The 27,732-nt window shown below is 47.5% G+C and overlaps 2 protein-coding genes across 5 annotated transcripts in view; one reads left to right on the top strand and one right to left on the bottom strand.

Moving 5' to 3' along the window:
* The window catches only part of LOC127567459 (uncharacterized), a 453,787-nt gene that overhangs the window by 242,465 nt on the left and 183,590 nt on the right, over positions 1 to 27,732 (bottom strand). The gene's annotated exons all lie outside the window — the stretch shown is intronic.
* LOC127567460 (disintegrin and metalloproteinase domain-containing protein 12-like) overlaps positions 1 to 27,732 on the top strand; it is a 182,625-nt gene that overhangs the window by 70,476 nt on the left and 84,417 nt on the right. The window contains exons 7-10 of the mRNA XM_052010401.1: positions 2,261 to 2,339; positions 8,915 to 8,991; positions 9,148 to 9,322; positions 17,899 to 17,964. Coding sequence (XP_051866361.1) covers positions 2,261 to 2,339; positions 8,915 to 8,991; positions 9,148 to 9,322; positions 17,899 to 17,964 — 397 coding nt within the window. The remainder of the gene's footprint in view (positions 1 to 2,260; positions 2,340 to 8,914; positions 8,992 to 9,147; positions 9,323 to 17,898; positions 17,965 to 27,732) is intronic.

Below are 27,732 nucleotides of genomic sequence, written 5' to 3'. Positions count from 1 at the left end.
GACATCTCCCCTGAACCTCCCACCCATAACATTAACGCCATACCCTCTCGTCTTGAGCATTGGTGCCCTGGGAAGGAGGCACTGACTGTCTACGCTATCTATTCCTCTCAATATTTTATATACCTCTATCATGTCTCCTCTCATCCTCCTCCTCCTTTCCAGTGAATAAAGCCTTAGCACCTTAAGCCTCTCCCCATATTCAATACTCTCTAATCCAGGCAGCATCCTGGTAAATCTCCTCTGCACCCTCTCCAACACCTCCACATCTTTCCTATAATGAGGCGAACAGAACTGAACACAGTACTCCAAGTGTGACCTAACTAGAGTTTTGTAAAGCTGCATCATCACCTCGCGGCTCTTAAACTCAATCCCGCGATTTATGAAAGCCAACATCCCATTGGCCTTTTTAAATGCTCTTTCCACCTGTGAGGCAACTTTCAATGAACTGTGAATATGAACCCCCAGATCCCTCTACTCCTCCACACTGCCAAGTACCTTGCCATTTACCCTGTACTCTGCCCTGGAGTTTGTCCTTCCAAAGTGTACCACCTCACTTCTCCAGATTGAACTCTTGGTAAATCTCCTCTGCACCCTCTCTAAAGCTTCCACATCCTTCCTATAATGAGGCAAACAGAACTGAACACAATACTCCAAGTGTAGTGTGACCAGAGTTCTATAGAGCTGCAATGTTACCTGGTGGCTCTTGAACTCAATACCCCAACTAATGAAGGCCAACACTCAAGAATATTGGTCTCCCTCCAGTTCAGGTGTAGCCTGTCCCTTTTGTGCAGGTCATTCCTTCCCCAGAAGAGATCCCAGTAATCAACAAATCTGAAACTCCTCAGCCACGCATTTATCTGCCAAATCATCATATTCTTACCCTCACTAGCACATGGCATAGGCAGCAATCCAGAGATTACTACCCTTGAGGTGCTGCTTTTCAGCTTCCTACCTAACTCCCTGTATTCCCTCTTCAGGACCTCATCTCTTTTCCTACTGATGTCATTGGTACCAATATGTACCACAACCTCTGGCTGTTCACCCTCCCCCTTCAGAATGCCATGGGGCCAATCAGAGGCATCCCTGACCCTGGCACCAGGGAGGCAACATACTATCCAGGAGTCTATTTCATGTCCACAGAATCTCCTGTCTACCCCCACTTACTATGGGATCCCCTATCACCCTTCTCTTCCCCTCCCCCCCAATAGTATCCACAGCAGTATACCTGTTATTGAGGGGAACAGCCACAGGGGGTACTCTGCACTACCTGCCTATTCTCTGTCCTTCTGACAGTCACCCAGCTACCTGCCTCTCTTATCTATAAGCTCCTCATTCTCCCATAGGAGCCAAAGGTCATCCAGCTGCAGGTCCAGTTCCCTAACACAGTCTGTAAGGAGCTGCAGCTGGATGTACCTCATGCAGATGTGGTTATCAGGGAGACTGGAGGTCTCCCAGAACTCCCACATCTCACAAGCTGAGCACACCACTGACCCTGGAGCCAGTCTCACTACTCTGTCCTGGCACTAAAGGAATCACCAAAGCAAGAAAAAACTTATCTTAGCTTTTTCCCCTCCTCTCACCAAAGCCTCAGTTCTACCCCCACTGGTCTACTCCAACACTAGCTGCTCTGCTTGACCTACCTTCTTTTTATTGGCTGCTGTTAATTAGCCAATCAACCATTAACAACTTGCAAATGTGCCTCTTTTAGGCTCCTGCAAGGTGAAACTCAGCACAAGCACAAAGACTCACCTCTTTTCAAAGGTCCCGCTCCAAATATAGAGGTTATAGAGATAAAAAGAACAGAAATAGGCTCTTTGGCTCAACGAGTGTGTCGACTACCAAGTACCCATCGACACTTATCCCATTTTATTCTCCCGACATTCCCATCAACTCCCCCAGATTCTACCCCTCACTCACACACCAAGGCCAAATAGGTTTAGATTAGGTTGACAGAAACAAGCTGTTACTGTCAGCTGATGGTGCAGTGTGGGGGGGAGGCATGGATTTGGTTCCCAGGCGAGAGGTACAAAGGAGCGGCTGGAAATGAGCTGGAATTCACTGCCTAGGAGGGAGGAGGAAGCAGAGCTGGAAGGAAGGAAATAAGCCTGCAAGGCCTCGGGATAAAGCAAGGAAATGGGGTGGACTGGATTGTTTTACAGAGAGACAGCATGGATTTGCTGTGCCGAGTGCCGTAATGACTCGGCCCTCTGTGACCTCTGACAAAACCTGGTTGACATTCATTTCTGTCTTTGTGCCACAGTCTCCTGTTGCCGAAAGGTTTCCAGGTCTCCCACTATGATTCAAATGGGACTCTGGTGACAGAGCAGGACCAGGAACAGGTGAGCAGACTCGACACCCATCATACAGGCGTATAAAACTAATTACATTTTTTAATGCATTGATTATAGATATACGTGGCTCTTTCTTTTTTCTGCTGTTTCCTCTGTGCGCATCTTGCGTGCAGATTCCCAGTGAGCTCAAATTTAAATGCAAGGGAGAAGGCCAGCTTCTTATACATCCATGAAGGCTCCTCACACAAGCCCCATCCTGTGCCCAGCTGTTAAAACAGACAGAACAGTATGGCGCAAGAACAGGCCCTTCAGCCCAGTGCGTCTACGCCAGCCAGTTTCTGATGAAAATATAAACTAAACCCATTTGTTTGAACATGATCTATATCCCTCCACTCCCTCCCTATAGTCTGTCTGTCTAAATGCCTCTTAAATGCCGCTATTGTACCCGCCTCCACCACCTCCCCAGACGGCACATTCCAGGCACCCACTGCTCCTTGTGTAAAAAATTCTTGACTTGTAGGTCTCCTTTGAACTTTCCCCCTCTCACCTTAAAACTATGGTCTCTCATATTTCACATTTCCACCCTGGGAAAACGACTAACTGCCTACCCCATCTACACCGCTCATAATTTCTAGGAACTTCTATCAGGTCATTCCTCAGCCTCTGACACTGAAGCAAAAACAATCTAAGTTTGTCCAGCCTCTCCTTACAGGTAATACACTGCAATCCAGGCAACGTCCTGGTAAACCTTCTTGGCATCCTCTCCAAAGCCTCCACATTCTTCCTATAGTGTGGCAACCAGAACTGCCCATAATACTCCAAATGCGTCCTAACTAAAGTTTTATACAGCTGTAGCAAGACTTTCCAATTTTATACTCAATGCCCCGACCAATGAAGGCAAACACGACATACGCCTTCTGTACCACCCTACCTACTTGTGTGTCACTGTCAGTGAATTATGGACTTGGGCCCCAATATCTCTCTGTACATCAATGCGTTAATGGTCCTGCCAAACACTGTGTACTTGCCCTTTACATTCGATCTCCCAAAGTGCAACACCTCACACTTGTCCGGATTAAACTCCATCTGCCACTTCTCTGCCCAGATTTCCAACCAATCTATATCCTGTTGAATTCTTTGACAACCTTCCTCGTAATCCACAACTCCACCTATTTTTCTGTTTACTGTCCACTGAGTCAGTGTGGGTGCGAGTCAGAACAGGGAGGGAGCGATCACTCTATTGGGAGTACTCTATAGGTCCCCCTATAGTCACCGGGACACTGAGGAGCAGATCAGGAGGCAGATTTTGGAGAGGTGCAAAAATAACAGGGGTATTGTCATGTGAGACTTCAACTTCCCTAATATTGATTGGCACCTTCTTAGTGCAAAAGGTCTAGATGGGGCAGAGTTTGTTCGGTGTGTCCAGGAAGGATTCCTGACAGTATGTGGACAGGCTGACTAGACGAGAGGCCATACTGGATCTAGTAGTAGACAATGAACCTGGTCAGGTGACAGACCTCTCGGTGGGCAAGCAGTTCACAGATAGTGACCACAAGTCCCTGACCTTTAGCATAGCCGTGGACAAGGATAGGAGCAGACGATATGGATAAGTTTTTAATTGGGGAGGGCTAATTACAATGGTATTAGGCAGGAACTTGGGAGAGTAAATTGGGGACAGATGTTCTCAGGGAAATGCACAGCAGAAATGTGGAGGTTGTTTAAGGACCAATTGCATAGGGTTCTGGATAGGTTTGTCCCACTGAGACAGAGAAAGGATGGTAGGGTAAAGGTACCATGGTTGACAAGAGAGGTGAAACATTTAGTCAAAAGGAAGAAGGAAGCATACTTAAAGGTTTATGAAGCAAAAATCAGGTAGGGCTCTTGAGAATTATAAGGTAGCCAGGAAGGAGCTTAAGGAGTGCTTAGGAGAGCTAGAAGGGGACATGAGAAGGCCTTGGTGAGTAGGTTTAAGGAAAACCCCAAGGTGTTCTACACATACGTGAAGAACAGGAGGATGACTAGAGTGAAGGTAGAATAGCTCAGGGATAAAGGGGGAAACATGTGCCTGGAGGCAGAGGAGGTAGGGGAGGTCCTTAATGAATACTTTGCTTCAGTGTTCATCAGGCAGAGAGAATTTGAGGAATGTGAGGTCAGCGTAGAACAGGCTAATGTGCTGGAGTATGTTGAGGTTAAGAAAGAGGTAGTGTTGGAGCTTCTGAAAAACATTAGGATAGATAAATCCCCGGGGCCGAACAGGATATACCCCAGGTTACCACGGGAGGTGAGGGAAGAGATTGCAGGGGTGTTGACGATGATCTTTGTGTCCTCCCTGGCCACAGGAGTGATACCAGAGGATTGGAGGATGGTGAATGTTGTTCTGTTGTTCAAGAAAGGTAATAGGGATAATCCTGGGAATTATAGACCAGTGAGTCTTACGTCAGTGGTGGGCAAGCTATTGGAGAGGATTCTTAGGGACAGAGTTTACGAGCATTTGGAGAAGCATAGTCTTATTAGGGACAGTCAGCATGGCTTTGTGAGGGGCAGGTCATAACTCATGAGCCTAATTGAGTTTTTCAAGGAGGTGACGAAACAAATTGATGAAGGTAGAACGGTGGATGTGGTGTAAATGGACTTTAGTAAGTTGTTTGCCAAGGTTCCCCATGGTAGGCTCATCCAGAAAGTCAGGTGGCATGGGATCTATGGAGACTTGGCTGTGTGGATTTGGAATTGGCTTGCCCACAGAGGTCAGAGGGCAGTAGTTGATGGAGAATATTCTGCCTGGAGGTCGGTGACCAGTGGTGTTCCTCAGGGATCTGTTCTGGGACCCCTGCTCTTTGTGATTTTTATGAATGACTTGGATGAGTAAGTGGATGGATGGATGAGTAAGTTTGCGGATGACACGAAGGTTGGAGGTGTTGTGGATAGTGTAGAAGGCTGTCGTAGGTTACAACGAGATATAGACAGGATGCAGAACTGAGTGGAGAAGTGGCAGATGGAGTTCAATCCAGAAACCTGTGAAGTGATACACTTCGGAAGATCAAACTTGAAGGTGGAGTACAAGGTTAATGACCCGATTCTTAGCAGTGTGGAGGAACAGAGGGATCTTGGGGTCCACGTCCATAGATCCCTCAAAGTTGCCGCACAGGTCGATAGGGTTGTTAAGAAGGCGTATGGAGTGTTGGCCTTCATTAGCTGGGGTATTGAGTTCAAGAGCCATGAGGTAATGTTGCAGCTCTATAAAACTCTGCTTCAACCACACCTTAGAGTATTGTGTTCTGTTCTGGTCGCCTCATTATAGAAAGGATGTGGAAGGATAGTGCAGAGGAGATTTACCAGGATGTTGCCTGGATTAGAGAACATGTCTTATGAGGAAAGGTTTAGCGAGCTAGGGCTTTTCTCTTTGGACGACGCAGGATGAGAGTTGATTTGATAGAGGTGTATAAGATTATGAGGGGCATAGACAGAGTGGACAGCCAGCACCTTTACCCCAGGGCAGCAATACCCAAAACCATAGGACATCCTTTTAAGGTCGGAGGAGGAATGTTCAGGGGGGATGTCAGAGGTAGGGTTTTTTTTACACAGAGAGTGGTGGGTGCCTGGAACGCACTGCCGGGGGTGGTGGTAGAGGCTGATACAATAGGAACATTTAAAAGACTCTTGGATAGGCACATGGATATAAGAAGAATGGAGGGATATGGGCTGTGTGGAAGGGTTAGATTGATCATAGTGTAGATGTCCATATAGGTTGGCACAACATGGTGGGCCGAAGGGCCCGTACTGTGCTGTACTGTTCTATGTTCCGTGTAAAGTTCTTGTAGCCAACAACCACTGCCCCACCCTCATCAACCTTCCTCATCACTTCCTCAAAAAACTGAATCAAATTTATGAGACAGGAATTCTCATGCACAAAGCCATGCTGACTATCCATGATAGTCCATGCTTTTCCAAACATGAGTAAGTCCTATCCCTAAGAATCTTTCCAATAATTTCCCTACCACTGATGTGAGGCTCACCGGCCTATAATTTCTTGGGTTGGCCCTATTTCCCCTGCCTTTGCCCTTCATGAACAGAGGGACACCATGGGCTTTTCTCCAGATAAAACGACACCATTAGCTATTGCAGTCCTGTGGGTGTATTCAGGGTGTTCAAGTATCTGGGTGGTTATTAAACATGAATTGAACCAACATACTCACAGCCAACAAGACTGGTAAGGTGCAACTGGAAATGAATAACATGACAAATGGATGGGTAAAACTCTCTCGATCATTCCCTCTTATCTCCCCACTTCATAATATAAAGGCATTACATATAAGTTTGTCCAAGCTACTTTTATATCACTTTCTCCCTTAGCTTTACATTGGAAATTATTGGCTCAATAATCTAATGACACATGACGCCTGTGGTTGCAAGCCATAACATTGTGAGTTTAGCCTCTTACACAGAAATGAACAAAGCTACAGACAATAGATTAGCACCTGTTGACTGTTTCACAGGCTGAATCATTGCAGTCAGATGCGTTGACATTGTGCAGCCGCATCTTCTCAGTTGGAGCTGGTATTGAATTTCATCACCAAAGTCTGTCTTGGCTGAGAAGTGGCTCCTGAGATGTGGCAATCACCGGCTGGGGCCACAGCACCCTCCATCTCACTCATCATTCACTAGCATGCAAGGAGAGGTCACACGACATGCTGATCATTTCAGCGTTAAAGCCCCCTCCCTTCAAACCCTGAACAAGAAGGCTGTCACAGATCAGCTCCAGCAACAAGGGTGCAGAGGGTTCAGTCACTATTTACATACTCCTTCAGACATAGCTGTCATTCCACTGCACATACTGTCTGCATGGGACAAAAACTTCAGTCAATTCTTGCTTGTTCATTTTACTGTTTGTTTAAACCAACACCCCATGACAACTTCCCCAGCAGATTACAACATCACCTTCCACCAGAATTACAAATATCTGCTGTGAGAATGTGCTGGACAGATCACCTGACCAGGATTAACAATTTTTTGAGGCGCTTCTTCCCTTCAGTAGACAAAATAATTCATTGTTTGGGCCATTTGGATCAAATTCTAAAGCTGTTGCAATACTCTGTGTGGAGCTGAGTTTTTCCAGGAGTGATATGAAATCAACCTCAAAGGCTGTTAAGTAGCCATGGCACAGACCGTGCATGCACTGTAAGTGATCACAAGATCACAAGACAAGGAAGCAGAAGTAGGCCATTTGGCCCAACAAGTCTGCTCCATGAGCTAAACTAAAACTATTCCTATCTAGCTCCAATTTCCAGCCTTATCCCCATATCCCTTGATACCCTGACTAATTAGATACCTATCAATCTCCTCTTTAAACACCCCTACTGATTGGGCCTCCACAGCTGTGTGTGGCAAAGAATTCCATAAATTCGCTACCCTCTGATTAGAGAAATTTCTCCTCATTTCTGTTTTAAACCTGTACCCTCTAACTCTAAGACTGTGCCCTCTAGTCCTGGACTCACCCACCAAGAGAAGCAGCTTGGCCACATCTACTCTGTCCAGTCCTTTCAACATTTTAAATGTTTCTAGGAGGTCCCCTCTCATTCTTCTGTACTCTGATGAATACAGTCCAAGAGCTGACAAACACTCATCATAAGTAAGCCCTTATCGAATTTGAAACTGTGATTAACATGCAATACTGTACGCTGGTTCTCCCCAACCCCACCAAGTCCCAGACTAAGCTGGGAATCTGCATCAGGATCGGGGTTAGTGCGGGAAAGTGAAGCTGAGGGAAAAGATCAGCTACGACACTGAATGGCAGGGGCCTCGTCCCCCTTCCATTTCTTATCGCTTGGTTAGAAAACAGAGAAAGAACCGTCTGGAAGAGGAACAGGCCCTTCGGCCCACAATGTCTGTGCCAAACATAATGTCCATCTAAACCAATCCCATCTGTCTGCACATGGTCCATATCCCTCCAGTCCCTGCCTGTCCATGTGCCTGTCTAAATGCTGGGGTCGTTGCACTGGGACAGAAGGGGCTGAAGGGAGGCTGAATTGGAATATGTACAATTAGGAGAAACTGAGAGATGAATAGGGATGGGAAGGGCCTGTTTTCCTCAGCAGGGAGGGGTCAGAGGTTCAATGTAAGTGGTCGCAGGAATAGAGGGGAAGTGAGAATGTTCTCTCTCCGTGTGGTGGGGGCCTGATCTCACTGTCTGAAAGGTGGTCAGGGCAGAAGCCCACATTACATGTCAACAGTACCTGGGATCTACTTGAAGAGGACTGACCCAGTGTCATCAAGTGACAGAGCACAGAAACAGGTTCTTCGGCCCACCACATCCATGCCGATCTTTTTGCCCATCTGTTCTAATCCCATTTGCCCACATTAGTGCTGTATCTTTCTATGCCTCGCTTAGTTAAGTGTCTGTCTCCAGTGCTAGAAGGTGAGATTAGGTTGGGAAACTCCTGTTGGTGCAGCACAGACATGGTGGGCCGAAGAGCCTCCTGCTGGCTAGTAAGTGTTCTGTGATAGTATGGTTTACCTGTCCCTGGTGGTAATTACATTTAATGTGGAAGATGTCTTGTCACTGAGTTGTCTTGGGATGCTGTGAGTGGCGGGAAGGTTAATGCTGAGACTTAACTCTCTCCCGACAGAGTCAGTGTTACTACGAGGGCTCCGTCAGAAACTTCGCCAGATCTGTGGTGTCGGCCAGCACCTGCTCAGGACTCAGGTAAAACAGCTGCTGCTTCTCTGTCACTGGGGAGACTCGTGTAACAGTCCCATGATGTGGCCACACAGTCAGGGGTACTCACTGTCAAAGTGCTGGGCCGTACCTGTCTCAGCAGAGTTCAGTTGGACAGTAAGTATCTTCTCTCCTTTCCTCCAGTGCTCTGGTTGTTCTCAGTAATCGAACTTACGTCATTGAATATCTTGAGGGATCTGAGCACGGACGACATTTAATGTACAGACCTGAAGATCTCAAGTCAGTGCCCAGTAGGTGTGGAGTCACAAACACATCCCCTGGATCAACCCTGGCTGAGGAGCTCCAGCACTTCCACCGGGTGAGTAGTGAGCACAGTCACAACCTGCACAGAAATCCCTGCAGAGGACAGATGGTGGCCCAGTACCGACCCAATGAGACTTATCCTGTATGTAGGAAGATGGTTCTAATGCCTTGGACTGTTCCTTCAGCTCCTCACTCTCCTCACCAAAAAGGATCCATCACCTACCCAACTACTGATCCTGGAAACAGATCCCCCGCCCTCAATCACAATCCTTTGTGAGAAGCAGGTTTGTCTGCCCAATGCCAACTGTCTCCTTTCCTCTCCAGAGAGGTCCCTCAGCCTGCTGAGTATTTCCAGCACCTGCGGTTTTATTTCAGACAGGAGACAGAGGGTGGTAGTGGAGTGTTTTGACCAGAGGTGTGGACCAGGGATCAGTGCTGAGTCTGCTGTTGTCATCTTTATTAATGATTTGGACGAGAATGTCGGTGGCACTGTTGGTACATTTGTGGATGACACCAATATTGGTGTTGTAGTGGACAGTGAAGGTTGCCTAAGGATACAAGAAGATCTACATCAACTGTTGATCAACTTTAAAGTGAGAGGGGAAAGACTTAAAAAGGACCTCAGGGGCAACTTTTTCACACAGAGGATGGTGGGTTTATGGAACGAGCTGCCAGAGGAAATGGTAGAGGCAGGTAAATTACAACGTTTAAGATATTTGGGCAGATCTGTAAGGATATGGGCCAATTGTGGTCAAATGGGATTAGTTTAGGAAGGCATCTGGGTAGGCATGGACAAATTGGGCTGAAGGGCCTGTGTCTGTGCCGTACAACTCTATGATTTCCAGTGTGCGTAGCCAGTTAAACCTCTGGCCTCTCGTTGTAGATTTCTACCTGCACATAATCTGCCGCCATATCTCTGATCCTGCTTTTGTGAAAAAACACTTCCAGCTTACTGGAAAAGATCATTGAAAAGCAAAGTGATATGGGATTGATGGAAAATAGAATAGGCGGAAATAAGGAGGAACATATCCTGCTAAAAGTTGGATGAATAATGAGCAGGAAGGGTGAGGTCATGCAGTCCTGTAGGAGGCAGTGTGGACGGGTGGGGCAGGGTAACTGGAATCAACAGTGAGAGTAAAGTTTGGGATGCAGGAAAAGTGTTGGAAAGTTGCAGGGAAGGCTTCCTGCTTGCCTCTATCCTGCCACAAAGGCTGCAGCTGTCTGTCAGTGGAATTGAATTTGTGATTTGTTGCAGCTCAGTCCCGTTGAGTGCCTATCCCGGGTCTTGTGGTAGTACAGCTTGTTGTGACCCAGGCAAGCACGAGCCAAGGAAGTGTTGTCAGCTGGAAGAGCAGATGTTGCAGAGCCTCAGCAGCAGCTGGCATCACTGCAGTGCATCAGCGAGGCTGACAGCCCCATGGACAGCTCCATGGCCATGGAGGTTGGCACCCTTCAGTGTCTACAATCAGAGAGGCAATGGAGCCTGCCTGGACAGACCAGGGGACAGCCAGCCGGTGAGGGAGTCCATGAGTGCATCGCAGTCTTTCACCGATATTCACCACTGACGATGGAGTAGATGGTTCCTCAGGGGAGCACAGTCAGGCCCAAGTGCCCTGCTGTACAGGGTGGGGTTTAAGGAGAGCACAGCTCACTGATAGGGCTCTCATTGTTAGAGGGTAGGTGGATGTTCCCGTGGCCACAGGCGTGGTTCCAGGATGGGATGTTGCCCAGGTGTCAAGGACTGACTGCAGAGGGGGGAGGAGGAACAGCAGGAGGTTGCAGTCCACAGTGGGGCCAGTGGGACAGGTAGCAGGAAGGGTGGGGTCCTGAGGGAATGTCACAGGGATCTGGGGATTGGACTGGTTCTGGGTGACAGGACCAACCAGGCCGGATGGTTGCACCTCATCAAGGCTTGGGCCAGTGTCCTTGTGGACACTTGCTGGTGCTGTTGGGGAGGGGGAAACTAGCTTAGGTACAGGGATCCATTCCCTGGCACAGGGATCAACTCCTTGATATGAATCCACTCCCCATGCAGGGATCCACTCCCGGTACAGGGATCCACTCCCGATACAGGGATCCGCTCCCGGTACAGGGATCCACTCCCGGTATAGGGATCCACTCCTAATGATGACAAGACAAAAGTGCAGAGAGGACCATACTTCTCCAGGGTAGTAATCCTGTCTCTGAGCAGAGATGACATCACCCAATGGTTGTGGGATAACAGGAGGCTATTCAGCCCACACCTGTGCGGTCTCCTAATAAATCAGTCCATTCCACAGCTCTTTCCTCACATCCCTGCAGATTCTGATGCAGGGTCTTGACCTGAAATGTCGACATTCTGGCTTGACCCACTGAGTTCTTCCAGCAGTTTGCTTGCTCCAGAGCACAGCAGCTGCAGTCTCTTGTACCCTGCCGATTCTCCCCTCTCTGGTCTCTGCCCAGTTCCCTTTGGAAAGTGATGACTGATTCCCCAGCCATAAAGGCAGCAAAGTTCAGATCAGTTCTGTGCTCTGTATACAAATGATTCTCCCCACATCTGTTGCTTGGGATGTTCCACCCGCTCCCTCACCCCCACCCTGGCCCTGAACTAGATAAACACAAGAAGCAAGAGCAGGAATGCTCAGCCCTCAAGCCTACTCTACTGTTGCTTTGACTCTGCTACAGACCAAAAATCTGTCTGAGTGCTGAGGGCTGATGTGTTGCTGGGTGGGGATTGTTGACAGGACAGGAACCCTTGCTGAGCAGGTTTCTCCAGCTGCTGCACAATTAAGGTCAGAAGTAGGGATGTTCACTGATTGCTCAATGTTCAGCACTGTTCACGACTCCTCAGATAATGAAGCAGTCCTCAATGGAATGCAGCAAGACCCGGACAATATCCAGGCCGGGGCTGAGAGGTGACAGGTAACATCCACGCCACACAAGTGACAGGCAACGACGATATCCAATAGGAGAAAATCCAGCTCTCACTCCCTGACACTCAATGGCATTCCCATCACTGAATCCCCCACTATCAGTATCCTGGGGTTACCACTGATCAGAAACTGGACTGGAGTAGCCACATACACAGTGTGGCTATGAGGACCGGTCAGAGGCCGGGAATCCTGTGGTGAGTGACTCAGCTAACTCCCCACAGCCTGTCCACCCTCTGCAAGTGTCAGGTCAGGAGTGCAATGGAACATTCTCCACTTGCCCGAATGAGTGCGGATTCAACAACACTCAAGAGGCTTGAAACCACACAGGACACAGCAGCCCGCTTGATAGACACCCCATTCACAACATTCACTCGCTCCACCACCGACACACAGCAGCAGCAGTTTGCACCATCTACAGGACGCACTGTAGCAACTCACCAAGACTCCTTAGACAGCACCTTCCAAACCCACTACCTCTACTGGCTAGAAGATCAAGTGCAGTAAGAGCATGGGGAAGTTGCCCTCCAAGTCACACACCATCCTGACTTGGAAATATATCATTGTTCCTTCACCATCACTGGGTCAAAGTCCTGGAACTCCTCCCCTAACAGCACTGTGGGTATATCACACCCCAAGGACTGCAGTGGTTCAAGAAGGCGGCTCACCATTACCTTCTCAGGGGCAGCTAGGGATGGGCAATGAAATGCTAGCTCAGCCTGCAAAGCCCACATCCCTTGAATGAACATACATAAAAAGGTATAACTGCTGGGAGAGCTACTGCCCATCAAGTTCCACTTTATTGAGCACTCAAAGTGGAGCCAACCGTATCTCCACTGACTGCTAAATTCTGCTGAACTGCAGCGGCGTAGAGAGAGTACCTGCCCCAGACATCAAGGAGCCCTGGCTAAACTGGAGTGAGAGGGAAACCCTCCGCTAGCCGGAGTCAAACCTAGCACAGAGGAAGGCGTTGTGGTGGGTGGAGGTCAATCATCTCAGCCACAGGACATCTCCGCAGGAGTTCCTCAGGGCAGTGTCCTAGACCCAACCATCTCCAGCTACTTCATCAATGACCTTCCTTCAGTTATAAGGTCAGAAGTAGGGATGCTCCCTGATGCCTGCACAATGTTCAGCACCATTCACAACTCCTCAGATAATGAAGCAGTCCACAGCCAAATGCAGCAAGACCTGGACAATATCCAGGCCGGGGCTGAGAGGTGACAGGTAACATCCACACCACACAAGTGACAGGCAACGATGATGTCCAACAGGAGAAAATCCAGTGAGTTACCATTGACCAAAAACTGAACTTGAGTAGCCATATACACATTGTGGCTACAAGAGCAGGTCAGAGTGCATAGGAGACTGAGAGGTGATCTTATAGAGGTGTATAAAATCATGAGGAACACAGACAGGGTGAATGCACTCAGTCTTTTTCCCAGGGTGGGGAAATCAAGAACTAGAGGACATACAGTAGGTTTAAGGTGAAGGGGAAAGATTTAAAAGGAACATGAGGATCAACTTTTTTACACAAAAGGTGGTATTCATTTAGAATGAGCGGCCAGAGGAAGTGGTTGAGGCAGGTACAACAGCAACATTTAAAAGACAATTAGACAATTACATGGATTGGAAAGGGTTAGAAGGTTATGGGCCAAATGCTGGCATATGGGACTGCCTTGGATGGGGGACCTTGGTCGGCATGGACCGAAGGGCCTGAATGACCCTATGAAGTAAAAAATAATTTCTCTTTGAAATAAGGCCAGTATCATGAAGTCACAGAGCAATACAGCATGAATACAGGCCCTTCAGCCCAACCAGTCCATGCTGACCACGGTGCCCACTCAGCTAGTCCCAATTTCCTGTGTTCATCCCATATCCCCCCAAGCCCTGCCCCTCCATGCACCTATCCAAGTGCTTCTTGTGATACCATTGTACCTGCCTCAACCACTTCCTCTGGGGGCTCACTGGACAACACAGTCAGCATGGATGAGTTGGGCTGAAGGGCCTGTTTCCATGCTGTATGAATCTATGAGTGGCTGCCTGTTAACATTGGAGGCCTAGCATCAGGTACACAGGTTACTTTCAACAGGTGCATGGTGCTCATACACTGACTCACACCTTATGCACATTGAAGGTGCATATTCCAGGTGATTTACAACACAGGTGCCCAGGTGCACTTGTCCAAAGTGTAGCTACAAACCCCATAGATCATTGGTAATGGCACACAGCCACACACGACCCCTGCATTCCATTATTTTAATGCATGTTTAGACACATTCCTGTCCCTTGGTCCCAGAGTGCACCTTAAATCAGGGGTAGTTTGAACAGGGTGAGATGGCAGAGTTTGACCGGTGTGGGAACTCGGTGCAGAGAGGAGGGGTGGAGGTGCTGTTTTGTGGCTCTGTTCTGTGGTGGGATGGAGTCAGCTCCAGGCAGGAAATATTACATTTTATCTGGTGCCTTATGCAAGTCAGTATTTACTTAAAACTTGCAACAGACATGAAAGGTTGTTATGAGCCTATAAATCAGTATTTGCTGGGATGGCAGGATAGGCAATGTGCTGTAACGGCAACACCGAAATCACCGAGGTCCTCACTGACTTTGCGTAGAACATAGAACAGTACAGCACAGGACCAGGCCCTTCAGTCCACAATGTCTGCGCTGAACATGATGCACCAAATTAAACTAAATCCCTTCTGCCTCCAGATCATTATCCCTCCGTTCCCTGCACATTCATGTGGCTGTCTAAAAGCCTCTTAAACACAACTTTCGTATCTGCTTCCACCATCGCCCTGGCAGTGCATTCCAGGTACCCACCGCTCTCTGTGTAAAAAACTTGCCCTGCACATCTCCTTTAAACTTCCCCCTCCTCCAGTATGTCTTCTAGTATTTGACATTTCTATCCTGGGAAAAACATTCTGACTGTCTGCCCTATCTATACCTCTCATAGTTTTATCTTCCATCGGGTCTTCCCCTCAGCCTCCAATGCACCAGAGAGAACAACCCAAGTTTGTCCAACCTCTTCTTATAGCACATGCCCTCTACTTCAGGCAACATCCTGGTAAACCTCTTCTGCACCCTTTCCGCAGTCTCCACATCCTTCCTGTAATGGGGCAACCAGAACTGCACACAAAGGAACTTCAGTCAGCTTGATGAACTTCAGTCAGCATTATTGAGCTGGTCTGGGTTGCAACATTATGAATCATGGGAGAAGGAGGGAGTTACTGGGCAGTTTGATGCAAAAGGCAGCTGATCTCTGCAGATCCACTCATTACTTCCATTATAATCGTTCTAATCTTTTAAATGTAAATTGTATGTCTCCACATTGTACTACATCAATGCACTGTGTATGAACGGTATGCAAAACAAGTTTTTCACTGTAGAAAAAACAAAGGACTGAGGATGCTGGAATCTAGATGAAAAACACGATGATGCTGGGGGAACTCAGCAGGCCAGGCAGCATCCGTGGAGAAAAGCAGGCGGTCAACGTTTCGGGTCAGGACCCTTCTTCAGGACTGAAGAAAGGAAAAGGGGAAGCCCAATATATAGGAGGGAAAAGCAGAGCAGTGATGGGTGGACAGAAGAGGGGAGATGGGGTGGGCACAGGGTGGTGATAGGTAGATGCAGGTAAGAGACAGTGATGGGCAGGTGCGGGGGAGGAGGAGAGAGCAGATCCACCGGGGGATGGGTCAGAGGTAAGGAGAGGAAATAAGGGTAGAAAAAAGAGAGAGCAGCTGGGAAAGGGAAGAAGAGAAGAAGCTTGGTGGGGGTGGGGGTGGGGGTGGGGGGGGGGTGTGGGGAAGTAGGGTGGGGGTTACTCAAAGTGGGAGAATTCAATGTTCATGCCATTAGGCTGCAAGGTTCCAAGATGGAAAATGAGGTGCTGTTCCTCCAGTTTGTGCTTGAAATTCTCCTGGCAGTGGAGGAGGCCGAGGACTGACATATCAATGATAGTGTGGGAGGGGGAGTTGAAGTGACTGGCAACGGGGAGATGCAGATCGCGGTTACGGACAGAGCGCAGGTGTTCTGCAACCAGGTGACTGTTAAATGTGCTTTGAACTTGTTGGATAAGACATACACAGTGACTAGGACACCAGGGATTTTTTTATTTGTGCTTTTAGGTTCACTTCTGGGTATTGCAGATAAGGTCAGTGTTTAGTCTCATTCCTCGAATGTTGTCCCTGTTCCCCTAGGCAGTGTCCTGGGATCTTATTCCTACACCAAAGAGAGGGAACAAGGCTCAAAACACTGCAGATGCTGGAACTCTGAAACAAAAGCAGAAAAAATGCCAGGTCAGGCAGCATCTGTGTAGAGTAACACAAGAAAGTTGATGTGCGAGGTCAATGACTCTTCATGAGGTCAGAGGTCTTGTCCTGCTTGTTAGTTGAGGTTACAGGTTTGAGAGGAGTCAATGAATCAGACTAGATGATCCTCAAAAAAATTACTACAAATTAAACAGTCAGCAAGTGAGTTTGACTGGACTTCCCCTGTAATATCTGTGCCATGCCTTGAAGCGTCTCCTTCACTGTAATGGGTTTAGTGAATCTAGCATTTTGAACTCAGAGAAATATAGGCCAAGGTTTTGCAACTGGTTCTCATCATTTCACCTCTTCTACACGTTTCTCCTGCGTAGCAATACTGCCCTCGAATTTAGACTTAATTCCCATGTGGGTTGGCCACTGTGGGTTCAAGGTTTTACCTCTGAACCATAAGGCTGTGGCTTAAAATCCCACTCCAGAGTCCTGAGCCTGTGTTCCAGGTTACCTCCAGCACAGTCCTGAGGGTGTCACAAGAGACAGCAGATGCTGGGATCTGGAACAAAAAGCAAACTGCTGGAGGAACTCCGAGGGTCGAGCAGCATCTTGACAATTCCTTCCCCCCACCCCAGCCACAGATGCTGCTCGACCCTTAGAGTTCCTCACGCAGATTGTGTGTTGCTGCACTCCTAGGGGTCCAACGGATTGTCTGAGGTGTGAAACTGTGGCAGAAACTGAAAATGCTGGAAGCACTCAGCAGGTCAGTCAGCATCTGTGGAGAGAGACCCCAACAGAACAAAGACCTTGTCCTTGGTGGTAGAGATGGTGGGTTTGGGAGGTGCTGCCGGTGTAGGCTGGGCCTGTGACGGCAGTGCCATGGCACCGTGGGTCAGTGGCAGAGGGAGTCAGAGTGGTGAATGGGGAAGCTCTGGAAGCCTGACATCATCCAGGAGTGAGCAGGGCTCCTGATCTGCACCGCAGCCATGTTCTGAGAAAGGAGCGGGAGGAGGAAATGAATAGTAGATAAGATAAGATAAGATAAGATCTTTATTAGTCACATGTACATCGAAGCACACAGTGAAATGCATAGAGTGTTCTGGGGACAGCCCGCAAGTGTTGCCACACTTCTGGCACCAACATAGCATGCCCATAACTTCCTAACCTGTACGTATTTGAAATGTGGGAGGAAACCAGAGCACCCAGAGGAAACCCACGCAGACACGGGGAGAACGTACAAACTCCTTACAGACAGCGGCAGGAGTTGAACCCAGGTCACTGGCGCTGTAATAACGTTACGCTGACTGCTACACTACCATGCCTGCACTGACCATAATGCTAAATTAAATGGTGTCATGTGAAAGGTGGAGATTCTTCTGAAATCAGGACTGAGGGATCGGGTAAAGCATCCAGAAATAGAAGCTGCTCTTCCATTTCATCTCGAGCTAACAGGTTGTTTCGCTTTCCAGATGAAGAGGAGTGTGCTGCAGGAGACGAAGTACGTTGAGATGGTGCTGGTGGCAGACAATGCAGAGGTGTGTGGCTCCTCCTAACATCAGTTCCCAGGCCCAGTGGTGGGGTCCATGCTTCAGCACAAGCAGCAAGGTTGGAAAAGGAGGAGACGAATCAGCAGCGAGAAATTAGCTGGTGTCAGTCTTACATAGAACAAGGGGCCCTTCTGCCCACCGTGTCTGCACTGACCAGAATGCAGAATTAAACTAACCCCATCTACCTGCATTGATCCATATCCCTCTATTGCCATCCTGCTCATGTGCCATCTAAATGCCTCTCAAATGTTGCTCTGGTGTCTGCCTCCACCACCACCTCTGGCAGCGTATTCCAGGCACCCACCACTCTCTGTGTAAGATAAAACTTGCCTCGTAAATCTCCTTTAAACTTTCCCCTCTCACCTTAAAGCTCTGCCCTCTGGTATTTAACATTTCCACCCTGGGAAAAAGACTCTATCTATGCCTCTCATAATTTTATAGAACCATAAAAAACTACAGCACAGAAAACAGGCCATTCGGCCCTTCTAGTCTGTGCCAAAACCTTATTCTGCTAGTCCCATTGACCTGCACCCAGTCCATAACTCTCCAGACCTCTCCTATCCATGTATCTATCCAATTTATTCTTAAAACTTAAGAGTGAGCCCGCATTTACAACGTCAGATGGCAGCTCGTTCCACACTCCCACCACTCTCTATGAGTGAAGAAGTTTCCCCTAATAGAACATAGACATTGAACAATTACAGCACAATTCAGGCCTTTCGGCCCACAAAGCTGTGCCGAACATGTTCCTACCCTAGAAATTACTAGGCTTACCCATAGCCCTATTTTTCTCAGCTCCATGTACCGATCCAACAGTCTCTTGAAAGACCCTATCGTATCCGCCTCTCCCACCGTTGCCGGCAGCCCATTCCACGCACTCACCACTCTCTGAGTAAAAAACTTACCCCTGACATCTCCTCTATATCTACTCCCCAGCACCTTAAACCTATGTCCTCTTGTGGCTACCATTTCAGCCCTGGGAAAAAGCCTCTGACTATCCACCCGATCAATACCTCTCATCATCTTATACACCTCTGTCAGGTCCCCCCTCATCCTCCGGTCACTCCAAGGAGAAAAGGCTGAGTTCCCTCAACCTGCTTTCATAAGGAATGCTCTGCATTCCAGGCAGCATCCTTGTAAATCTCCTCTGCACCCTCTCTATGGCTTCCACATCCTTCCTGTAGTGAGGCGACCAGAACTGAGCACAGTACTCCAAGTGGGGTCTGACCAGGGTCCTATATAGCTGCAACAAAACCTCCCGGCTCCTAAATTCAATTCCACGATTGATGAAGGACGATACACCATATGCCTTCTTAACCACAGAGTCGACCAACGCAGCCGCTTTGAGCGTCCTATGGACTTGGACCCCAAGATCCCTCTGATCCTCCACACTGCCAAGAGTCCTACCATTAATACTATATTCTGCCATCATATCTGACCTTCCAAAATGAACCACTTCACACTTATCTGGGTTGAACTGCATCTGCCACTTCTCAGCCCAACTCTGCACCCTATCTATGTCCCTCTGTAACTTCTGACAGCCCTCTATACTATCCACAACACCTCCAATGTTTATGTCATCTGCAAACTTACTAACCCATCCCTCCACTTCCTCATCCAGGTCGTTTATAAAAATCACAAAGAGTAAGGGTCCCAGAACTGATACCTGAGGTACACCACTGGTCACCGACCTCCACGCAGAATACGACCCTTCAACAACCACTCTTTGCCTTCAATGGGCCAGCCAGTTCTGGATCCACACTGCAATGTCCCCTTGGATCCCATGTCTCCTCACCTTCTCCATAAGCCTTGCATGGGGTACCTTATCAAATGGCTTGCTGAAATCCATATACACTGCATCTACTGCTCTCCCTTCATCGATGTGTTTAGTCACATCCTCAAAAAATTCAATCAGGCTCGTAAGGCAGGACCTGCCCTTGACAAAGCCATGCTGACTATTCCTAATCATATTATACCTCTCCAAATGATCATAAATCCTGCCTCTCAGGATCTTCTCCATCAGCTTACCAACCACTGAGGTAAGACTCACTGACCTATAATTACCTGGGCTATCTCTACTCCCTTTCTTGAATAAGGGAACAACATCCGCAACCCTTCAATCTTCCGGAACCTCTCCTGTCTCCATCGATGATGCAAAGATCATCGTCAGAGGCTCTGCAATCTCCTCCCTTGCCTCCCACAGCAATCTGGGGTACATCTCATCCAGTCCCGGCGACTTATCTAACTTGATGCTTTCCAAAAGTTTCAGCACCTCCTTTTTCCTACATGCTCAAGCTTTTCAGCCTGCTGCAAGTCCTCACTACAATCCCCCAGATCTTTTACCGTGGTGAATACTGACGTAAAGTATTCATTAAGTACCTCCGCCATTTCTTCCGGATTCATACACACTTTCCCACTGCTACACTTGATAGGCCCTATTCTTTTGCATCTTATCCTCTTGCTCTTCACATATTGTAGAATGCCTTGGGGTTTTCCTTAATCCTACCCGCCAAGGCCTTCTCATGTCCCCTTCTGGTTCTCCTAATTTCCTTCTTAAGCTCCTTCCTGTTAGCCTTATACTCTTCCAGATCTCTAACATTACCTAGCTCTCTGTAGCTTTTGTAAGCTTTTCCTTTTGACTAGATTTATTATAGCCTCCCCTGTCTCATTGGAACATGCCTATGCAGAACTCCACACAAACATCCCCTGAATATTTGCCACATTTCTTCCGTACTTTTCCCAGAGAACATCAGTTCCCAATTTAATCTTCCAATTTCCTGCCTGAGAGCCTCATAATTCCCTTTACTCAAAGTAAACGCTGTTCTAGTCTGTCTGTTCCTATCTCTCTCCAATGCTATCATAAAGGAGATAGAATTATGATCACTATCACCAAAATGCTCCCCCACTGAGAGATCTGACACCTGACCAGGTTCATTTCCCAATATCAAATCAAGCACATCCTCTCCTCTTGTAGGTCTATCTACAAGAGGAGAGGGTCAAGAACCCTTCCTGAACACACTTAACAAACTCCACCCCATCTAAACCCCTCACTGTCTGGAGATGCCAATCGATGTTGGAAGAAGTTGCTATCGACGGAAGTGTAAAGTACAGGCTATTGCTTAGATTTACCAAAGTCACAAATGTGTTGTAAAGTTGTACAGCACAGAAAATGGCCCTTCAGCCCACTGTGTCTGTGCTGACCATCATACCTATCTATACCAACCCCAGTTGTCTGCATTCATTCCATATCTCTCCATACCCTGCTCATTGAAGTACCCGTCTGATGCCTCAAGTGTTGTTACTGTTCCTGCCTCCACCACCTCCTCTGGCAGCTCGTTCCAGATACCAACTACTCTGTGTGAAAAAATGTACCCCTCAGATTGCCTTTAACCTCCTCCCTCTCACCTTAACCCTATTCCTTCTAGTAGCAGGCACCCTTTCCATGGGAAATAAACTCTTGCATCTACCCTATCAATGCCTCTTATAATTTTACATACTGTACCTCCTTCATGTCACCTGTCAGCCTCCTTTGCTCCAAGGAAAACAATCCCAGCCAATCCAGTCTCTCCTTCTAAATGAAGTGCTCCAATCCAGGCAGAATCTTTTCTGTACCTTCTCCAGCTTAATCACATCCTTCCTATATGACATCAAGCAGAACCACAAATAGTTTCCCTGTGTTTTAATTTTTTTATATATACTGGTTAAAATTTTCATCCTTTAAAGAAATATAAAGCTATTTTTAATTTCTACTAGCTTTTGAATGTTTTTGGCTGTGTGGATGTTCCCTGTCATAGACAGCTTTTCCACCAGTAGACTGGGGGTGGGGGTCAGGGGAAGGCCTGTCACGGTTAGAGAAGCCGTGCACTACACAGCATTGTCCAGCTGCTGCCAACCAGCTCCCCGCAGGGAGACAATGTCCAGGGAGCTGCTGCAGGTGCGGCTGAGGGACAGGACAGAAAGGTTCGCAACAGGCAGTTCATGGAACCATTGGAATCAGCCCAGACAGCAAACTCACCCGCCGTCTCACTACTTTAAACTGTAACTGTAGAACTCCACGTGCAAGAGACTGTGAGAGATGATAGGAAACAAAGAGTGGGTCCTTCTCAGATTGGCAGGCTGTGACTTGTGGCAATCCACAGGGATTAGTACTTGGACCATGATATAACATTTACCAGTATTTCCAAAACACAGTGGGAATGAGAGGAGGGATGGCAATGCAGAGGTTTCTGGCAAGCTGAATGAAACGTAAGGAGCAGGAGCATAGGCCAGTCCACTCCCTGAGCCCATTCTCCACCCCTCACAATCTTATATGTTTCAAAAGATCTCCTCTCATTTTATAAAGTTGCTAAACACCTCTGCACCCTTTACAAAGCCTCCACATCCTTCCTGTAATGGAGCAGACAGAACTGCACACAAAGGAACCTGTCAGCATTATTGAGCTGGAGTCTGGGTTGCAGCATTATGAATTGTGAGTGAAGGAGGGAGTCATACAGCATGATAACAGACCCTTTGGCTCAACTGATCCATGCTGACCAAGATGCCCATCCAAGCCATTCTCATTTGCCAGCATGTGGCCCATAACCTTCTAAACCCTTCCAATCCATGTACCTGTCCAACTGTCTTTTAAAAGTTGTTATTGTACCTGCCTCAACCACTTCCTCTGGCAGCTCATTCCACATACATACCACTCTTTGCTGAAAAAGGGTTGACTGTCAAGTTCCTCTTAAATCTTTCACGTCTCACCTTAAACCTATGCCCTCTAGTTCTTGATTCCTCAGCTCTGGGGAAAAAGATTGAGTGCATCGCCCTGCCTATGCCCCTAATGATTTTATACACCTCTATAAGATCACCCCTCAGTCTCCTACTCTCCAAGGAATAAAGTCCAAGCTTATCCACCTCTTCCTATAACTTAGTCCCTCAAGTCCTGGCAACATCCTTATAAATCTTTTCTGCACTCTTTCCAGTTCAATAACGTCTTTCCTACAGCAGAGCGACCAAAACTGAACACAATATTCCAGGTGCAGCCTCACCAGCGTCCTGTACAACTGCACCATGACCTCCCAACTCCTAAACTCAATACCCCGAGTGATGAAGAACTGCGTGCCAAAAGCCTGTCTACCTGTGACTCCACTTTCAGGGAACCATGTACTTGTACTTCAAGGTACCTCCATTCTACAACACTTCCCTGTGAAGTGAACTCCAAGTCTTCTAAACTCCAGTGAGAATTGGCCCAACCAGCACAACCTGTTTTTATATGTCAGCACCTTCAAGCCAGGAAACAAACCAGTGAACCTTCTCTGCACACAAGTACATCCTTCCTTAAATATGGAGACCAGAAGCGTCCACAGTATTCCAGGTCTCACCAATGCCCTGTAAAGCTTCATCAAAACATCCCTACTTTTATCTTCCATATCCCCTGTAATAGTCAACATTTCATTAATCTTCCTAATTACTTACTGTACCTGCATGCTGACCATTTGTGTTTCATGGATTAGGACTGCAAGATCCTTTTCTTCTGCAACATTTTGTAGTCTTCTCTGTAAGTGAATACTGTATTCTGCATCTACGGAGGGAAATAAATAGTCAACCCTTGAAGGAGCTCAGTCCTGATGAAGGGTCTTGATTCCAGCATCTGCGGACTCTATTGTGTCTCTGTATTCTGCATTCTGTTTTCCTTTTTACTACCTCGATGTAATTATGTACGGAATGATCTGTCTGGGTGGCATACAGACAAAAGCCTTTCACTGCATCTTGGTACATGTGACAATAATAAACCAATTCCAGTTCTCCCTACAATTTAAATAATTATTTGTCTTTTCATAGTGGAGAGCCTCCCATTTTCCCACATGATACTCCATCTGCCAACTAGTTGCCACTCACTTAACCTACTTATATTCTTCTGCAGGTTCTTTGTGCCTTCACAGCTTGCTAACCCACCTATCTTGTATCATCAGTAAATTTGTGTACAGAACAAGGAGGTAACTGGTGGAATAGATAATAGTGAATGAGCAGATGTAGTATATTTATTTTCAGAAGTCATTATGTCACAGAGTTTTACAGCACAAAACCAGCCCCTTCAGTTCTTCTTGCCCACGCCAATTAAGATCCCAGCTGAGCTAATTCCAGTTGCCTGCGTTTGGCCCATGGCCCACATCCCTCTAAGCCTTTCCTATTCATGAACTTGTCTAACTGTCTTTGCACATGCACGCACTCTGTTCCATAATACTCCCCTGGGCTCTACCGAGTTCTGCCCTGGTCTGATCTCCCAATATGCAACACCTCACATTTATCCAGATTGAAAGCCATTTGCCAATCCTCAGCCCACATCCCCAGCTGATCAAGATCCCCCACCTTCTACACTACCTACAACACCACCTATTTTAATATCATCCACAAACTTACTAACCGTGCCTTGTACATTCACATCCAAATCGTTTATATAAATAAACAACAAAGGCCCCAGCACTGACCCCTGTGGCACACCACTAGACACAGACCTCCAGTCTGAGAAACAACCCTTGACCCACACCCTCTGCTTCCTACCACTTTAAGGCCTCCAATCCCTCCTCCCTGCTAATTCGTATGTGGTCTGAGACATCACCACCCATTTCCCCCATTTCCTCAGCTTCCATCGTTTCCTCCACAGTAAAAACTGAAGAGAAATAGCCATTAAACATCTCACCCGTTTGCTTTGGTTCCACACATAGACGGCCAGGCTGATCTTTAAGGGGACCCATTCTCTCCCTAGTCACCCTTTACTCTTAATATACCAATAGAACCTCTTGGCATTTTGCCTCACCTTGCCTGCCAGATCCCCCTCATATCCTCTTTTTGCCCGAACTTCTCTCTTAAGTGCACTCCTACACTTCTTGTAGTCTTCAAGAGATTCATTAGTTCCCAATTCCTTGTGCACAGTGTATACCTTCCTCTTTTTCTTAACCAGAGCCTCAATATCTCTTGTCAGCCAGGGTTCCCGAAACCTGCCAGCCTTGCCCTTCACCCTAACAGGAACATGCAGGCCCTGAACTCTTCACATCACACCTTTGAAGGCCTCCCACTTGGCAGATGCTCCTTTCCCTGCAAACAATCTCACCCAATCAACCTCTGCAAGATCCCACCTAATGATTCCAAAATTTGCTCTGCCCCAGTTCCGGACCCTAACCTGTGAACCGATCGTATCCTTCTCCAGAACAATTTTAAAACTAATAGAGTTATGGTCACTGGATCCAAAGTGCTCGCCGACAGACACCTCTGTCACTTGCCCTACCTCATTCCCCAGGAGGAGGTCCAGTATCCTCTCTGGGAGGTCCCTCTGTATATCGATAAAGGAAGCTTTCTTGGACACATTTCACAAATTCCACTCCACCCAAGCCTTTTACACAATGGTTGGCTCAGTCAATATCGGGGAAGTTAAAATCTCCCACTAATACTACTCTACTATGTTTACAACTAGCCGCAATCTCTCGACACATCCGCTCCTCCAATTCTCACTGACACTTGCGGAGCCTATAATACAACCCCACCAGAGTGACCATCCCCTTCTTGTTTCTAACTTCTACCCATATGGCCTCACTGGATGATCCCCCAGGAATATCCTCTGTAAGGATCGTGATGTCCTCTTGCATCAAGAAGGCAACTCCCCCTCCTCTCTGACCTGTACCTCTGTCACATCTGTAGCATCTGTGTCCTGGAACATTGAGCTGCCAGTCCTGCCCTTCCCTCAGCCGTGTTACTGTTATGCCTGTGATATCCCAGTTCCCAGAGCCAATCCACGCCCTGCGTTCATCTGCCTTACCTGTCAAGCCTCTTGTATTGAACAAAGAACATAGAACATGGAACAGTACAGCACAGAACAGGCCCTTCAGCCCACAATGTTGTGCTGACATAGCTATTCCCTCCTACCTACAGAATGCCCATGTCCCTCCATTTCCCTCTCATTCATGTCTTTGGAGAGTGCCTTTGGATTCTCCTTAATCCTACTTGCTAAGGACTTTTCATGGCCCTTCCTGGCTTTCCTAATTCCTTTCTTGAGTTCATTTCTAGTTTCTCTATAGTCTTCATGTGCTCTGTCTGATCCTTGAGTGGGAGGGAGAGCAGCCAGAAGTTGTGGTTCATATTGGCACCAATGACATAGGTAGGAAGGGGGATGAGGTCCTGAAGAGTGAGTTCAGGGAGCTAGGCAGAAAATTGAGGAACAGGACCTCAAGGGTAGCAATCTCGGGATTGCTGCCAGTGCCACGTGATAGTGAAGGTAGGAATAGAAGGAGGTGGCAGATAAATGTGTGGCTGAGAAGTTGGTGCAGGAGGGAGGGTTTTAGATTTCTGGATCATTGGGATCTCTTCTCGGGAAGGTGGGACCTGTACAGAGAGGACGGGTTACACCCGAATCAGAAGGGGGCCAATATCCTTGCGGCGAGATTTGCTAAGGTGGTAGAGGAGGGTTTAAACTAGTTTGTGAGGGGGAAGGGAACCGGAGGAGTAGGTCAGAGGAAGAAGGGAATGGGGAAAAGTTAGATCAAACAGGCAGAGAGGCTTTGGGGAAGGAGAAGCAGAATACAGGCTGTATAAGTAGTAAGGTAGATGGACTGAAGTGTGTTTACTTAAATGCAAGAAGTGTCAGGAATAAGGGGGATGAACTGAGGGCTTGGATAAGTATGGGGGACTATGATATCGTGGCTATTACTGAGACGTGGCTGACGTCAGGAGAGGAGTGGATATTGAATATTCCTGGTTTTCGATGTTTTAAGAGGGATAGGGAAGGGGGGAGAAGAGGTGGAGGGGTGGCGATACTGGTCAGGGACACTGTTACGGCTGTGGAAAAGATGGATGTTGTAGAAGGATCATCTCTAGAGTCCATATGGGTGGAGTTAAGGAACAAGAAAGGAGCAGTTACTCTACTAGGAGTATTCTATAGGCCCCCCGGTAGCAGTAGAGATATAGAGGAGCAGATTGGCAGGCAGTGTTTGGAGAGAAGCAGAAATAACAGGGTTGTTATAATGGGAGACTTCAACTTCCCAAATATAGACTGGAACCTGCTTAGTGCCAAAGGTTTAGATGGGACAGAATTTATTAAATGTGTCCAGGAGGGATTCCTGACGCAGTATGTCGACAGGCCGACTAGAGGGAATGCCATGTTAGATCTAGTTTTAGGAAATGAACCGGGCCAGGTGAAGGATCTATTGGTGGGTGAGCATTTGGGGGACAGTGACCATTGCTCCATAACCTTTAAAATTGTCATGGACAGGGACAGGTGCAGAGAGGACAAGAGGTTTTTCAATTGGGGAAGGGCTAACTACGAGGCTATAAGGAGAGAACTTGGGAGTGTAAATTGGGATGTCCTTTTTGAAGGAAAATGTACCATGGGGATGTGGTCGATATTCAAGGATCTTATGCAGGATGTTAGGGATAAATATGTCCGGGTGAGGCAGAGAAGGAATGGCAGGGTGAAGGAACTGTGGGTGACGAGAGAGGGGGAACGACTTGTTAGGGAGAAGAAGGTAGCATACGTGAGGTATAAGCAGGAAGGTTCAGACAGGGCCCGTGAGAAATATAGGGTAGCGAGGAAGGAACTTAAGAAAGGGCTGAGGAGAGCTAGAAGGGGACATGAAAAGGCTTTGGCTAGTAGGGTTAAGGAAAATCCCAAGGCCTTTTTCAAGTACTTGAAGGGTAGGAGGATGGCTAGGGTGAAGGTAGGTCTGATTAAGGACAAAGGTGGGAGAATTTTCCTGGAGGCGGCGGAAGTGGGAGAAGTTCTCA

This window comes from Pristis pectinata, chromosome 2 (assembly GCF_009764475.1).
Source record: "Pristis pectinata isolate sPriPec2 chromosome 2, sPriPec2.1.pri, whole genome shotgun sequence".
Lineage (NCBI taxonomy): Eukaryota > Metazoa > Chordata > Chondrichthyes > Rhinopristiformes > Pristidae > Pristis > Pristis pectinata.
Note: the sequence above shows the minus strand (reverse complement) of the source record. Positions and strands in the feature narration are given on the sequence as shown.